A 17933-nucleotide genomic window follows, 5' to 3' on the forward strand; every position below is an offset into this window, starting at 1 on the left:
ATCCGCCTCTTGTGAGCATAGGCAACCATCTGAGCTTCTCACATGAAAAATATTGCTTCTGGATTGTCGCGAGTAATGTGCCTGTTTTACAACCTACCATGCTAATAAGTAGGCTACTCTGTCAAGGTTTACTGTTCTAATCTGGCCCTGCATCATGAACATTTTTCTCCAGAATATTCTGTGATCGTGGGTGTTTGTGGGCGAGCTCTAGATCCACCAGGTGCTCTCTCAGTTGAGTTTGCAGGGCCTCTCTCATCTTCCTCTCTCATCTTCCTAAAATGGGACGCCTCAGCGATAAGTTTCCTCTAAGAATTACTTTTAGAGCATCCAGAAGGGAAGCTGCACTCGTTTCAGCTATATGGTATGGACAATACTTTCTTTGATAGTGTTATGCATGTGATTTACTGTTATGGAGTCCCGTAATAAGGACGTTTGCAGGTGCCAGGAGCATCCATTTCGTCTACAAATTTCTCAGGGTGAGGCCCAGGATGCACAACACGACCTGTGGTCTGATAATGTGATGGGGTCTGGGTAGGTTTATCTAGCTCTGTGAATAAACGTTTATCTCAAAGAATGTTGTTTAGCCTGCCTTAGCTTTTATGTGCACCTGGGTAGTGAGAGACGTTTACTGTCAAGGGGTGCCCTGTTCTCAAGGCATCTGCTTGTCCCAAGTCCTCTAGGAGGGGCCTGCCAGCTGCCGTAAGCGCCACTGTTCCCCGTGCTTGGACTGATCTCCGTCTATTGAGTCATCTAATATTAGGTTTAGCTCTTTGCTTCTAATTTTTGGTATAGATGCCCAGGCTGTGAAGGTGCAGGTCACCCAACTTACTAACTGTTTTTGGCCCTGGTTGGGACTCTAGAATGATGCCACTGTGAGTCGTCCCCATCATAGGACCCTCTCAATGGAATACATCTACTATCTTTGACTTTTAGAACCTCTCTCAACCAGGAAGGGGCATTTATAATATATCAGTATGCTCACTCCTGCCATTTCATTTTTTTCCCACATGAGGAAAAGAATTACCAGGGAAAATGTCCAGATCTGAGATGGTGTTTGTCTTGTCATAATACACGTGTTTCCTTGATAAGTTCTATTTTGGTGTGAAGGATTGTTAATTCTTGGAGGATACTTCTCCTTTTCAAAGGGTTATTTAGCCCTCTAACATTGTATGCTGTAATGGTTAGGTTAGCCAAAGTCATGGGTATTAGAGATAGATGATTCTTTCAGCTAGTGATCCCACCTCAGGTCTGGTCAGCAGGTGGTTTCTCTGTCCTCTAAATCTCTCCCCAACACAAGTAACGTCTGAGGCCCCTTTGGGCAACAATCCTGTAAGAAAGGGCAACTCTAATAATTCGAAATAGGTTGAATCCAAAAGTAAAAGGATATTCTAGGCAAGACATCAGTCAACGCCAGTCTACGAGAGTGCCTGCCCCAGCACAGGCCAGATTGGTATGACGTGTTGTTCATGTAATCTTAAGCCACTGTTTTATGACATCTACCCCCACTTTTTCAGTCCCACATTTGCGTTTATCGCTGCAACAGCCCTCTTCTTCGTTGGCATTTCCGTGGTCACCACCTACCCAAGGCATGCATTAGGAGGGTTACCAACTTGCGCAAGTTCTCATGTGCTGTCCTACTCCCAGCCATCGATGCTTTCTGTTTGGGGGTGTTTCTCCTGTTACAACCTGTCAAGATGTTCCACATCGGACTCATCAGATGGGGCAGTTCATTTTGAGAGAATGAACTTGCCGGTCTGAGAGAGCAAATTGACCATTTCTTTCCTTGTGCATCGAAGAGCAACTGAAAGGGGTGATCCCACATACATCTGGTACTGTTGTCTTTGAGGAAGGAGTAATTGGCCTGAGGTGGGCATCTTGATTAATGAGATTGACAAGCAATCTTGATAAATCTGGAATTCAATGCCACTAAAGTGGATGGTAGCTCCTCCTCTCACAACTGCAAGAAGCGTTTCTTTATCTTCAAAATGGTAAAAAACAGACCATAATGTTTGAGGGGGAGATCTGAGTTGAATCCAGTCTTGACAGTCAGACTCATCTGCAACTTCCCACACAGAAATCACACCACACCTCACCTCAAAGAGCTCTACAGGCTCCTGATACACAAATGCGCTCAAATCCTCACACACGCACTCAAGACAGTACACAACTTAGGCCTCATCTACACAAACAGTCTCATCGCCTTCCACTAACTACCAGACAGCTAAGCTCCACAGGACTCCGACTGGCAAACATCTCACGCATACACAGAGCAGGAGGACAGACTTTCTCTCACATCGTTTCCAAAAAATGGATTGATGTTCCACTCCACATCAGAGCTACCTCCTCTTTTCTTCATTTAGCAAGAAGCAGAAGATCTGTCTTTTCAATTAAACAACCTACTCTAGGCAGGGCTAGGCGCACACACCTGCTCAGCACCAGGATACCCTTGTGGGTGATAGTGCAATTTAAAAATACACATAATATAACAGGTCCAAGCTTCAGGCCACCAGTGTATTGATAAGTTTGGCATGCATGCCATATTCAGCAGGCACCTGCGCAATCAGGGCCAACTCTGCAAGCCCTGTGGTGGCCGTCCCCAGGCTCTCTGCTTTCACCGGGGGTGGGTGAGTTAGCTGGGCACCTGGGAGCCTCATCCAGCCAGTGAATGTACCGAAACATTGTTTGATGGGGCTTCAGGGATTGTTTAGCACGCTGACTGGAGCAACATCACAAGGACTATGCCACCATCTTGGGCTTAGCCACACATTGATGCTAGAGTCAGAATATGTACATAAACAATCCGGCACAGTGCTTCTAACGCATTTGTGTTCTAATCAACATTGCAATGCATCTTAAATGGAGACACTAATCAGAAATAGCACCCCAATAAAAGAATTTCAATTCTTCCATGTCACTTCTTTACTGGGTGTTACAAATGAATGTTGTCTTTCAAGGAGGGTGCCAACAACAATGCAAAAGAGCTATAATAAGATTTCGCTCAAGTTTTTTACTCAGCGTGAAGCCAGATAATTACTCATAAATAGATAAAACGTGTTTGCTTTGCCACTGGCCAAGAATCTATGCCATTAATGTAAACGTCTGATTTTGTTTACCATCTACTACAGACTATGAACATTGTTATACAGCTACACTTTTAAAGATGGAGGTTTTGGAAATAGAGCCGGAGTTTGCTCACCAACAAACGAACAAAGTTCAAGTGAACGAACCAGGGACTGTGTTTCATTATATTTTTGTGGGTGTTCAAGGTCACACCATATTATAGAATCATCAAAGCGGTAAAAGTGGGAAACTTAGAACAGAAGAAAGTACATCTACATCTATAGACAGCTTTAGTGCTGTCTGTAGGCAGACTTTTTTGTTTTTAATACAGAACATATTCTTAGATTGTCAATAAAAAACGATACTTAAAAACATATTCTTAGAATGGGTTTTCGGTCAGCCCCATACTCCTGATTGGATGGCTTTGTTGTCTATCTCATTTGACAGCTACCAAGTCAATGGCTTTCTTTCATGTTCTTTCTGTTCTGTTTAGGTGAGCTGAATCCTTCCACAGAACACTTGAGGGAGTCTTTTTTCAAATATGTTATTTTGCACTCCTTGGGAGGGCATGTGTCTTTGCTCTTTTCCGGCTTTTCCTCTTTGTTTCCCTAATCCCACTATCTTTTTTATTCCCCCATAACCTAGATACTCCTCAAACTGATCCCCAATATGATGGCCATGCAACTGCAAAGTGCCAGCAGACTGCTCACTATCTTTCTTATTCACTTTTGTTTTACCATTTCAATTTACTATTCTAATATGGCTGTTCCCCATGTTAGAACAGTATATTAAAATGACCACTGTCCATCATGATGCATGCACAAGTAGGCACTACGACTGGTGGGTCCAGTGCCGTAACGAAATTTAAGGGGGCCCCCAGCAAGATACATGGAGGAGTCCCAGCTCTGGCTTTAGTTCGTAGTTCTCATGCCTGAGTACTGTGCTGAGGGGGACCCTGCAGCTCGGGGACCCCTGCACCACGAGGGCTTGCGGGAGCCTGTGTTACACCAGTGGATGGGTCCCACTATGTTACGACATGCTCTTGGCCCGCCATATTGGACAGGAATTTCATAGAAAACCCTTTCCAAGATACTGCCATGAGTGCATATGCTTTGACGGTGGGTGTCACAGCCTTTTCTAATCTGATTTATATTAAACTGTTTCTAATATATTTTTACATCGAATTACTTACTGCTTTTTGGTGTATTTAATTTCGTACGGCAGATTCGGACTTTATTTTCCATGTCTACAACCTTACTATCTCTATTATATGAAAGACCAAGACACAGAGGGTTTCTGCTTTTCGTGAGAATGGTGATGATGTTACCAAGTATTGTAAGGAATAAAATACCTCTCCCTCATTCCTCTATATTGTCATGGAACTCCTGGGTGCCTTGAAATGTCCTTATATGTATAGCAGTGGGTACTTTATTGAATACATAATAGGGTTACATTAAGATGTGTGTGCTAGGAACACACAGACTCCAGAGAAGTATTTACTGATTACAAATGATACCAGGACCACATCAGGAGCAAATATAACATGCAGTTCAGCCCTCGTGTCTCGTCTAAACCAATTGTCTTACTGAGAACGTTCTGCAGCAGAGAATACAAAAGCAGCATAGGAAGCGGATTCTGTGATGACAAAATTATCAGCGTCTAATTTGAGCCAGTGGTTGCCGGTGGGGGTGCCACAGAACTTATTTTCCGCATCAGATGTTTATTGAGTGCAAGAGAGATAAAACACACAAATAGGTAACAAGAAAGATGCAAAATCGCCACAAACAGAGAAAGCAGGAGCATGCAAGAGTAAGCTAAAGGGAGCTGGGATGTCTGGAAGTGAATTAAAGAGGCATGGGGTAGATTTAAGGGTAGCAGCCTTGGTATTGAATGCACCGACATTTAACTGCACCAGCTGCACTTCTGACCAGACCTTCAGGCACCGGCACTCGCTCTTTACAAATTAAGCACTGGACAACATGAAACAGGACTCCCAGAATGTGCTTATTGGTGGTTAGTTTGCATCTGAGAAGTGTTCAGGAGAGTTGGTGTCTGAATGTTTTCCTGCTCTCTCTATGAAGGCCCGCAGAGTACCATGATGTGGTTGCTTTTATTATTCTCTCATTTCTCGGTCTTTTCGTTTTGCGACATTGGGTCTTTGGCAGAACAGAAAAGAACTTGAGAATTTCTTTAAGGATACATGCTTAACTATGAAGGGTTCTGATGCAAACAAATGACGCTGGAAACCCAGGCAAAGAAAACCCATTTTCTTTATTTCACTGCCCAAGTACCTCAGGAGCACAGCTCAGTAGCCGAAGGTCATCACAATACCAACTGTCAAATCTCTTAACATTTTTACTCCAGTCAGGAGGAACAAACAAAGAGGTGAGAGAAGGAGAAGGGGGGCAAGAAAAAAGCGAAGAGGCATGGGAAGAAGGTGGGCAAAGCTACAAGAGGTCCCAAGCAGAACGTACTTTTGTTAGGACCCCAAGGTTCTTTTTATTGTATATAGAGACAAGGAAACTGGATGGGCAACTCCGGCTTAACTTGATCGTGAAGAAGTAATTGAAAATTTAAATTATCAAAAACAGACAATGAGCAATGTACGAACTTCACTATGTACGGTTTGAGTTGGCGAAATAGCTAGGATGCATATGCTGCAAGTCTGAATTCATTTGATTGTATTCAAATTAATTTGCTTTTAGTGTTGCTCAGAATATTTGGATGGCTTCATTTTTATTCTTTTTTAATGATGAACTTAGTTCTATGTTTAAACTGTTGTCATGGCAAAGCATTATTGATATAAAGTAGCTCAACCAGTATCATATGTATGCTTCCAGTTGGAAAACAACGTTTTGATGAAGTTGAAAATGAATCAGGGTAAGGTATATGCCTTTTTCTTACTTGATGGTTGTTAGGTTTGTCAAGTACAACCCTGTTTTTTATTATTTTTCTAATTTCTTGTCCACCATTTTGTATTGCCTAGTTTCCTGGGTGCTGCGATTTTGATAGTAAAATGGGTTACACATTAGCTTGGACAACTGGTGGGAGAAAGCTTATAATTTGGGCTATACTAATGGGTGATGTCCATGTGCAAGGCTTTATCAGCTCAGCGTTCAGGTGCATAACAGCATGTTGACGTCATTGTGTTTTTCAGATGCTATCAAGGCTGAATGGTATGCTGTGGTGTCCACCCAGTGCTGCTTCAGGTCTCCTATTACTGTGTTGTTGTTGTAGGCTAGTACTTGGGTCAGTAATACATCATTCATCTACTGGGTTGTCTTAACCTTAATAGTAGAAGATGTTATTGTTGTTGGGTAGTTGACTGAATGTCGTTTGAGGTTCTGATACAAAGCGTTCAAAGTAATGTATAGAGGGGACAGGAGTTTCCTCTAGTAACAAGAAAGTAAGCAAATCTGAAACATTTCAGTCTCTATGAAACGTGTAAGAAAGTTGCAGCTGCTTTACATAGAACATGCATACTCTCCAGTGTTGCGGATAGACAATGATTTCCCAGACAAAACAGGTGTTTTTCCTTAAAAGCTAAAACATAGCAGAAACAGCCTCAGAGACTCCCTCAGGACTGTAGTCATGCTGATGATTGCTGCAGATCAAGGCTCCAGATTTTATGCCTCGGTATCCTACAATACAAATTGGACAGAAACGTGAAAACACTCACATTCTGGGCACAGCTTTTTAGAAATGTACCAAGGAGTATGGTTACTTGTTTCCCTCAATAAAGGAACAAGATGACCAATTGCCAAGTAGTCCTTTAATTAACAGAAGGAAAGTGAGGAATCAATGCATCACCACAGGTTGTACTAAAATCAGCCTAGAGGTGTGTTAGGACAAGGGCAGCACTGTGTTTCCTTTCCACAGACTGCAGATCACCTGTCTTGAACACCTTGGAAATTTCTCTCCTTTGTATTCTACAAAAGCCGACGAGAAGCACTGATGAAACTCAACTCGAGAGCTGTTAAGCAACTACTTTCTACACTCACTTAAGTACAGACGTGATAGATGATAGTTAGCCACATCGTCCGCAGTGGTTAGAAAGGGTCTTTTTTGAGAGCCATTGTGCTGCTGTTTGAAAACTTACGAGTGGTCACCAATATGCACCCAAAATAGCTGCCACTTGGTTCGCCTCACTTCTGTGTTGCCCAAGTGACAGAGTCTCTACCCAATCTACGAAACACTTTATGCTTTTTTGCCCACTGTATTGCACTTTAAGATCTTGTTTTTTACGCCCAATTCTGTGATACACATCAAGAACGGTTGCACTTTTTACAATGCTTAGATAACCCCCCGCTGCCCCCCCACATCCCCGCAATATGTTGTTAGGTCATACATGTAATCTCCTCTGCCTTACATTGAAAAGGAAATATACTCTGTTTTGGATTCAATTATCCCGACTTTATGTACCCAAATCTAATGCTCTTTCCTCAAGGGGCACTAACAGGATGTTTTTCCATTACGTTTTATTCTCCTTTCATTACTAGAGCATGTTTCTATGTTTTTAAACTGTAATGTTTTTAGTCTTTTTTATTAGATTAACGTAATAATTATGTTTTTTTGCATGTGATTTTATGGACATATTTTGACCAAATAAAGATATGACTGACTTACTAGGTTAATTTGCTACAGGCAGTAAAGAAGGTGTTAAGGTTTACAAGATCTCTAACTCAATCCAGTTTTGAGTTTAACAAGTTGTAGAATAAAATGGCTACAATGTTCCTAAGAATTAACAAGTGATTTATTTTTAAGGTAGGCCGGGAGTCAAACAACTAACACATCTTTGATGTGACTAATTCCAGTGGATAACAGCTGATATAGATTCCAGGGTCTCTGCTCTAAAGGAACAATTCTGATGGTGGTGAGCTTTAGTGCACTGCCATTTTGAGGTGCTTAGCCATGTTTTTCTTGCAGTGAAGGGTCTTGCGGCACTTTGACATATAACAGTTAGATTAGCAAAATGAGTGCCCTTTAATCAGGGAGATGTGAGCACACCAGTAACAATACCCATTATAAAATTCAAGCTTCATGTCCATGGCTCAATATAGAACAGGTTATCAGCACCATATCATGCAAGCTAATCCTTATGTATAATATTGCAATTCTTCACCATCTCACTGGTGGTGTCCGTTTAACCTTTTGAGAATAAACAGGCCATCAACATCTAAATTGCTTTACGGTGATTTTTAAATTTCAATCTATGTTCTGCTTTTTCTGCATATTTTCTTATATAATGTTATGTTTTTACCAGTGTGGATTTGCTCTGCATGTTTTTAATGCTTCACACTGACTCATCTAACTCTGCAATTCTTCTTACTACATGTGTCCTTTTGAATCGCCTGGTTTCTTATCTCTCTTTTGCACAGATGCCCTGGTACCCTTGTTAGGTCTGGCTTGGTAGCACAGCTGTCACCAGACCTTCAGTGATCTACAGATAAAGAGCTTTAATAAGAGAAAGGGACTTTGGCTCTGCCCAAATGTTGATTCCTTTCAGCACTGATTTTCATTAGATAGACACTGTGTGCTTCTACTAAAAAAATATTGTTTTATACCTTTTGCTTGGTGGGAAAGCTTAAGCTCAATACAGCAAGACTGGGTTCTGGTGCCAATGATCAAGGCTATACGCCTGGCCTGCACATTATGAAACGTTATGACAATGGAAAGTAAGCCAACTTATTTATTGTGAAAAAGATATGCTAAAGTGGATAGGCCTATAAGGGTGAACAATCATTATACTGCGTTGAAGCTTGTGGACAGTTATTTTGCTATATGGGGTCTCACTGATTACTATAGAAGGAAAGGGTTTTGGTTGCCCCATGTGGCAAACCCTTGGGGTAGAAGATTTACACTTTGAGACGACATGCGCACAATCATATTCCCACTCACCTACATGCACCCTCACACCCCTCCATTCGCAAGCGTACGCACAAACGTCTATCATTCACGTGCACAAACACATGCAGACACCAATTTACTGCATGCACAAATGCACATACGTTCGTTCATACATTCAAACAAACTAACTGGGCTGGTGCGGCGATATCTGGTGGCAGGAGGGGAGCTTTGGTGATTCCTGGAGGATTGGGGAAGGGACTGCCGCCTCATTACATTGGCTGAATTTGTCATGGGTCAGACTATGAGAAGAAGACCTTCATGGTCCTCGTCACATAGTGGGATGTGTCAGTGAGACTTGTTGACTCCACCCCACTCTGTGACGAGGCATCACTGATGGACAGTCTGCCCATGAAACTTCAGGGCTTAAAACTGAAGCACCCCGATCTCAGTCTATTGGTGCCATGCCCCCTCGTCATGAAGGGGTGGACCTTGCAGCACTTTTCCAGAATGATGAGGTCACACCCACAGAGCTGTGAAATCTTCAGCCTGACAAAGTTCGGCTCAGGCAACCAGGCACCTGTGTATTTAGCGCATGTACAGCGCCTGGCTGCCTAACCTGAAGATGAAAAGCGTTTGTCAGTTTGAACTTTGCTTACATTTGAAAGAAGGTGGGGGTGAACCGGTTCGTTGAGTCACCACTCTTCTGTCCGTTTGAGAGTCATTTTCATATGTCTACTACCAATGACAGTAATCTTTATGGGGCAAAGGATTAGCCCATTTCTGCCACTGATGTTACTGCCCTGAGACCAGGGCTCGATTTGAGGTACCACACGGGAGGACGGCGTCCCCCTACTTATTTTACCGGGAGCTCGGTAACTAAAAACTTCAACTGAGTGCAAGCCACCTTTTGTGACGTCACTTCCTGTTGTGACGTCAGCGTCCCCCCACTTCTTTTTTTAGGACTGGTGCCCTGCCTGAGACTGATAGGTTTTTGCCTCATCACACATGCACATCCACCACAAAATGAGTGGCCTTCTGTGCCTGGGCTGGTGGGCCAGTCATTTAGTTTTACATTTTGTCCTTTCATGGGTCCCCTTTTCATTTCTTTCTTTTTCTGCCTTTCATTTTTTAAAGTGTTCTGCGGTAATAAGAGGGTGAATGCAAGAATTAGCCAGAGGGTGAATGAATGGATGTATGAGTGAAAGAATGAGTGACAAAGTGCATATAAGGCTTATTGAGTGCCTAAACTCATCATCACCTGAAGAGCCACTTTCAGGTATAAGCACACCTAGTATCATTGCCGTTTCTTGTATTATTTTTGTTGTCTACAAAGACGTGTTACATGCAATGTGAGTGAATGAATTTGTAGGATTACATGCTGGGATGCAGCAACCAAACGGGTTTTAACGCCGTACAATGCGATCAAAAGGGGGTGCACAGTAATCTGCTTCCTAGCTACTACTCATCATAAAAGATACAAACGTTTTCCTCTTACACAAACACCAGGAGACAGTCAGCTGGAAAAGTAACTGGGTTGAAAACTGATTTTAAATAAGGGGCCATAAAATGAAAAAAGAGACTAATGTCCAACTAAGTCCAGTTGTAAAAATCCAGTAGGACGCATTTTGTCATGTATTGATGGTGTGAAGCTCTAAACGTTCCTCCTTTCCACTGTGAGTAATTTGACCACTTGCCATGTCATGCCCAGACATCTAACTCTACAACTATCAATGTATTACCCAGTACTTCACTTCTACGAGAATGTTGACGCTGACAAAGCGCATCCTTCCTCGCCAGTAACACCTATTACAAAGGAGGAGGCGGGTCAGGAGGCCTCCATTTTCAAGAGCCAACGTGCATTCAAGGTAAATAAATAGATCTCGGAGCCTGGCATCTGGTGAAGTAAACACGCTCTGCCTGCATGCAGAGGAGCCGAAAAGCAATGGATTCCTTTACAATGCAATATCGAGTTAGGTATTGACTTTAAGAAGCATTATCACCCCCGTGACTAGCCCGTAGCTGCCAGCAGAAGCTGCCGCAGGCCACTACACACCTAATTGCTCAGTAAAGAGGCAGTTTCCCTACCTCATTGAGTTGGATGATGTGATAAATTTGCCTCAGGTAGTCGCTGCCACCTGGTTTGTGGCAGATATCCAGCACCATCGTGTTTATTTTCTGCTCAGTCAATCCAAGCGTGCAGGCCCCCTCCTCTCCGGCTGCGGCGTCCTCCGGCGTGGCGGGGAAACTGGAAGAAAGCAAGCACAGAATGTAATCACAAGCGCAAGCAGCGCTGCGAGGGTTAATCCCTGAAGCGCAGTCAAGGTCTGGGGTTTTAATTTACAGAGGTTCTGAGAGCAGAGCTGGAATGTCCGTCGTCCCGTGCTGCCATGTGTCTGCGCTGCTAAAACCAACTGCCCAGAGAACATCAGAAATCAACACCTCATGGCGCCTTCGAAATAAACAGCCATTTTTGAAACAACATTATGGCGCTGTTCGGCGCTTAAAGCGTCCACGCGCCAGTGGCTTTGTTGCAATCGCTGTAATCATACGCATAAAACCATTACATCCCATTTTCAGAAAATATGGGAAACCATTAATCTTTATTAGTCATGATGTAAAAGTTTCACTTCTCCTGAAATTAGATTTATTGTAGCAACGTGTGCTTGCAAGTCTGCTCTTTTCTGTGCATATTTCGAAAATGGGCTGAAGAAAACGAGACTGGTACTGTGAAATGTTTGCACAGAGCGCACCTGCGCCATGTTTAAACATCTCACAGCAGTAGACATCAGAGAGAGGTCCATGAACACCAGAAAAACAGAACTACTACACTAGCAGAAGACTGGGGCGGCTGCAGCCACACCATCCGCTCACTTCCTGCCTACCCTGACCTTGAAGCACCTCACAAACGTCTACAGGTGCCTTGCATGCAGCATGTGTTGCACTTGTATGATAGGGGTCACTGGAGGGTCACCAAGTCAGTACCTGCACAGGGCTAATGTTGATAACCCAAGAAAAGAATGTGTGAGGAACCAGGCTTCAGGCCCCTGCATTGCTGCTTGTCCGCTGCCTAGCCTATGCACAGCCACCTGTGGGGTGCAGACTTAGGGCCTGAGTATGATCTTGGTGGATGCGATACTCCGTCACAAAAATGAGGGATATCCAGCCCGCCGTATTACAAGTTCCATTATTGACTATGGAACTCGTATTACGCTGGAAGGGATAGCTGCCATATTTGTGACGGAGTATCACATCCGCCAAGATCTGAATCAGACCCTGAGTCTTTGGTCAAATCTTGGCACTACACCTGTTCAAATTGTTGATACAGCCCTGTCTGTATTGTTCAGAGTTGTCCTTGCGGGTCTTTACTTTACTCGTACTCACTGCTATTGTTTCCGGTCTCTTAAGTATGGCCTTAAGGTTTAATAATGCGTACATTACACATCAGCAAATCTCATTAGTACAGGGATGCTTCTCCTCACAGCCAATCTGCTGTCATGTGAAATCAAATTACGTCAACAGTGATGTTCCGGGGAGGCTTGCTGAAAACCAAATTCCTGTATTGCCCAAAATAATCAGAACAGTACAAACCAAACCCTGCCAATCCATAATTATGTAAGTCATCATAATTGAATGGATACATTGATACAATTTTAAACCAGGACTACCATGCAAGGAACAACGCCACAATTATCCCCTGTAACATTTAAGGTAGGCCACATTCAAAGAAAGCATTAGCAGTTTTATGACTGGAAGCCAGACGAGAGAAACTACATATGTGGCCTTCTTGTGCCACTAGGCAGCAAAGAGAAGTCCAAATGCAGACCAGTCAGTCATTAAATATTGTCCAGATGCCTGCATGCAAAGGTCAGTCCATACTGAAGCACCATCTGGCATTGCAGAAACAAGGACTATGTAGAGGACCTTGGAGCTTGAAACCCCAAACACTGCTGCCTACATGAAGACAAGTATCAACAAATGGCTTCCTGGAGCCCGTGGTACAGTGCCTGGTTCTGAAAAAAAGCAAGCACATCTGTTGTCATCTTCATGTTCACTTTCTCCCAATAGCTTGAGAGGATTGCAGCCATTAACACAAAATAAATTATTTATATGGAGGGGAGAGATAAGCAACCTTATTACAACTACAAGTCTAGGTCCTGGACCTCCCCCTTACTCCTTCTCAGATCTCGAGGAGAATACCGATAGACTTTCTGTCACTCACAAACTTACATGCTCATTTACTGTGCTGCACATCCTGCCAAATTAACGTGTAGAATACATACCTGTACACTGAGGAATCTGTGGTATCTCCCGTTTCCCCTTTCTCTGCTGTAGGAACAGCCACCCGCAGGTACGCACACATACACATTCTGCCTTTGGTGCACCTAGCAAAGTTGTGCACTCCAAGATCTCCACAAGCACACTAGACCAGCGTGCACTTCGGCCTAAGCAAATGATATTGTGATGCCGGGAGTGGAGCAATGCGCCAAGGAAACACTGCAACACCTGAGCTATTCACAGCCAAGGCCAACAACTTTGATGGCCGTATGAGACTCATATCAATCCCCAACATTATTTTCATGGTACAAAGATCCTCTATTTCCACGTTTTGCCAGGCACCACATATGTACACGCAACATGGGCATTCACCCCACCAGGTCTCAAGGAGTCATGTCCCGTCTATGAGAAGGCCTTGCTTCCACCCCCTCCCCCAAGAAGGGGATCTAGAGAACTCAAGCCCTGGAACAGTCTCTCCCTCTGAGCAATGAAAAGCTAATTTCTCCAGCATGAGACAGGAAAACAGAAGGTTCTAAAGTAGTCCAGCTCCACTTAAGCTATGAAGGAGAGTCTAGAGCCGACTATGAAAAGGTTTTAAAGCAACAGGGGCCCCTGCCTTGGATCCTATTCACTTCTTTCTGGGGAGTTGTACGATGAAGAAAGGTGTCAAGGTAATGAGGTCTTCTCCCAGTCTTTAGATTCAAGAATTTTCTCTCAGTGGCCTTACAGTTCAATTGATTGTTGCTTGCACTGTGGCTCACTGTGAGGTGATAGGGATTAGAAATTTGATGTATTCCTTGCATATTTTCTTTGGTATTTGACAAGCCACCTTTCTTTTTACACTCTCTATACTAGGCCCCACACCAGCTTACTGTATTTAGCTCCTGGTCAATTATGAGTTAGAAACATATTCAAATAAAACATAATTCTAAGTGTGCTCAGTCGCCCTATACCTTATACAAACATGCGAGGTCGACAGTAAGCGACTCTTTAATATATGTGAACTAGGGTCTCACTGTAAATCCGGGAATGTTCATCCTAGGAGTTAACATTACTATGAAGGACTTTTTGTTACCCGTGGTAGGCAGCACATGCAATAAACAACTACGATGCTGAACGCCCAGCAAAGGAAATCTACTGCTGGCAGAGGCAACAGACTCACACAATGCAGGTTTTTCTTCTTTAACAATGAACCCAACCAGAGCACGGGATCAGTTGTTTTGTGCAGGGTTTAGTGACCCCACCGCCAATCTCACTAAAAGATAGTCCCGTAACACATTGGTACATGAAATATGTTTCACAGACATATTTGGAAATAAATAAATAAGCAAATAAACATCTTGCAAAACATTTAGAACGAAAACTTTTTCTTTGTTGTGTTACATTTTTCATGATATCGCTAAGAAAATGTTTGTAGAAAGAATCATAGATGTAAATTCAGAAAAACATTTCGAGTTGGTTCTACTGCCCTTTGTAACCCATATGACATGTAAAGAATTCTTGAAAGCAGGTCACTGATGTTATCAGGCCCAAACTGCGAAAACTCCCACATACCACCAATCCCAATAGAACAATTTCCCAAACATTTTTGGAAACTTCTAAAAAATAATTCCCCTCTCCTTCTCATAGAGGCCCCTCCACAATTATAGGAGCACTCAGAAAAAATATTATGCAGCACATACTAAGAAACAGCATGTGGTTGCAAGCCCCCTTGCTGGTAACACTGGCGTTTCCGTTGTAGATGACCTTATTGCAGGGCATGTTTTTACAGTATAAAAACTTGGCAGCGTGATATGCAATACAGCTTCTAGCTGATCCATTATCCCCACTTTTTCTACAACAACTTTTTGTAAATCAAATTGCTATTTAATAATGTATCTACTAATCCTATCTCATATCATTACCGTAGTTCTGAGAGCCAAACTAAAATAGTAGTTCCTCATTTGTAGGATAAACCTCTATAGGTTTGCATTTCTACATTTAAGGTTGGGATTCAATGCGTTTTAAGAGGGAACAGACAAATGCCATTGAAAATATTTAAGTAGCGGGAAGTATACACTAAATATTAGTAATAGAGGTGGGCAAGGCACTAAATTAACTATGAGAGCCAAGCAAGAGCTGAGCCAAGAGTCTGGCTTGGCTCAAAGAGCACGTATGCAAGCTGAGCCTAAAAAAGAATTGGTAGGTAAATAAAGGCAACAAACATCATGTAAACATATGGTAAAGTCGCTTCAAAATGTATTCATTTATCATGCAGAAGAGTGTCACCTTAGTACATTTTAGTCTATTAAATCAAATACTGTTTTTATATAGCATACATCCTGAACCCGTGTATTTGCAGGCACTCTCATACTTGATATTTCTGAAAATGAACACTCAGTGAAATAAAATATTTCCATAGGTTCACACAATTTAGTTAAGCGTGGAAGCCTTGATTTAACCCAGATTTTCTGGTTTCACTTTGTGTAATTCAGCTACTAAATGAGTATCCCTTGCTTTTTACATCAAATGTTAATGCTTTGTTTTTATTTCTTGGCGCATGAGGTTAGAGCATAGGAAGCCACTTCCAACCTTGGCTTGTTTTCAGCTCGAGGATCCAAGGCCTTGACCTGAGTCACAGCCTGTAATCTGGCTCGAGATTTAAGTGGCTTGTCCACCTCTAATCAGTAATGGGAGTTACTTACCTGTACACTGTGTTTCTCCAGTATTGATACATTTACATGGTTGAATCTTCCCCGTTGTCATTGTGTGAGTCAAGCGGTAACAATAAAATAGCAGTACAAAGCTAAAAGGACAGTCTCCCTTGAGAATCAACAGTATTTAGTAACCAGTTAACATCATTAAGGAACATCTAAACTGTAGCCAATCACATGACAGACCCCTGAGTATCCATCCCCTGCAGAGCCACCATACCTCAGATTTCGAGCACGGGTGTAGTTAGTCAAATAAAAGAGGTATGGAAGGGTGCACCTGTAAGGAGAGGATGGAGGGCCGCATGTGAATCAATAAAAGATATATATACTGGAGAACCACAGTGTACAGGTAGGTAACTTGTTTTTTCTCCAGTAGTGTATCTTTTATAGATTCACATGCTTGAATCAGACTAGTAAGCAGTCTATAATCACAATCGGAGGTGGAGAAAACAGGTGAACCATCCCACCATGCATCAAAATGCCATCACCTGAAGTGAACCAAGTAACTTTACTTTCAGTTATAAAATACACATAAATAAGATTGACAGAGATAATAATAACAATCAAAATAGCAATAAACAAAATAATGCTAATAAGAATTCTTAATGAACCTCAGTAACTGAGGCCTACCTTAAGCGAACAGAGGACGAAGAGCTGCTTCGCCAACGGCAGCATCCGTCTTTCGTGAAGTGTCCAGGCAGAAGTGCCTCGTAAAGGTATGGACACTTGTCCATTTCGCTGCCCTGCAGATGTCTGGCAGGGACACTCCGGCAAACAGGGCAGAGGATGTTGCCATCTTCCTTGTGGAATGAGCAGTCGGTTTAGAAACATGAGGGCGACCCTCCCCTTTCGTGGCAGAATGTTACAGTAGAAGAAACGCTGTGAGCAATCGAAGCTCTAGTCAAAGCCTAGCCCCTTCCTAGGGATAGAGAAGGCGATGAGCAATTGAGTAGATTTGCGGAATGCTTTAGTTCTTTGAAGGTAAAACTTTAAACATTGTTTGATGTCCAAGGAATGCAGAGCTCTCTCTGCTGGTGTCGATGGAGCAGGAAAGAACGAAGGCAGTACCACAGGTTTGTTGAGGTGGAACGTGGTAGGTACTTTGGTTATGAACGAGGAATTAGTGCGTACCACCACTCTAGCCTGCTGGAATTGAAGATAGGGTTCTGTAGCTGAGAAGTCTTGGATTTCACTAATACGTCTAGCCGACATGATAGCTAAGAGAAAAGCCACCTTCCAAGATAAACATTTTCTGTCGCATTTGTGAATCGGCTCGAATGGTGATTTCATCAATCAATCAGGGAATTGTAAGTGTGCTACTCACCCGTGAGGGTCTCAAGGTGCTAAGGGTGGGGGAGTCTACAGATCTGTTTAGCCGAAGAGCCAGGTCTTGAGCGTCTTCCTGAAGGTGTTCAGGGAGGGGGCGCGTGTGGTAGCTCGTTTCAGGTCTTGGCTGCAATGTGAGAGAAGGATCTTCCGCCTGCTCTGGCTCTGTGGAAGCGCAGGGTTTCGGCCAGTGCGAGGTTGGAAGATTGGAGGTTTCTTTTGGTTACGTGGAAGTTGATTCTGTTGTTGAGGTATTTGGGTCCGTTGTTGTGTAGGCATTTGTAGGCATGAGTGAGGATTTTGAAAGTGACTCTTTTCTCCACGGAGAGCCAGTGGAGACTTCGTAGGTGTTGACTGATGTGTTCATGTCGGGGGATGCCGAGGACGCGTCTGGCGGCGGTGTTCTGTATTGTCTGGAGTTTGCGGAGTAGGGACTTGTTGATTTCATGAGATGACACAACACAACACAATGTTCAATTGCCAGAGCACCAGAACAGGCCGAACCAACGGGTAGGCTCTGAAAAGGCCTTTCATGAATTCCTTCACCAATCTGCAGGACCATATGGACGATTGGTTCGAACGTCTTCTGAACATTGAAATTGCGGCCAAATGGACTTTTACTGAGAATGAGAGAGACCAGTCTTTGCTAGGGACAGGAGATATGGCAAAACCTCCTCTGGAGATGAAAAGAGCGATGGCATGAGTGATTTGCACACCAGGAGCAGAACCTTC

The 17933-nt window shown here is 43.1% G+C and overlaps 1 protein-coding gene across 1 annotated transcript in view; it reads right to left on the reverse strand.

Annotated features, from left to right (window-relative positions):
• Window positions 1–17933, reverse strand: part of KIAA0825 (KIAA0825 ortholog) — a 2177598-nt gene that overhangs the window by 783345 nt on the left and 1376320 nt on the right. The window contains exon 17 of the mRNA XM_086960919.1: window positions 10993–11152. Coding sequence (XP_086817045.1) covers window positions 10993–11152 — 160 coding nt within the window. The remainder of the gene's footprint in view (window positions 1–10992; window positions 11153–17933) is intronic.

This window comes from Lissotriton vulgaris, chromosome 3_1 (assembly GCF_964263255.1).
Source record: "Lissotriton vulgaris chromosome 3_1, aLisVul1.2, whole genome shotgun sequence".
NCBI lineage: Eukaryota > Metazoa > Chordata > Amphibia > Caudata > Salamandridae > Lissotriton > Lissotriton vulgaris.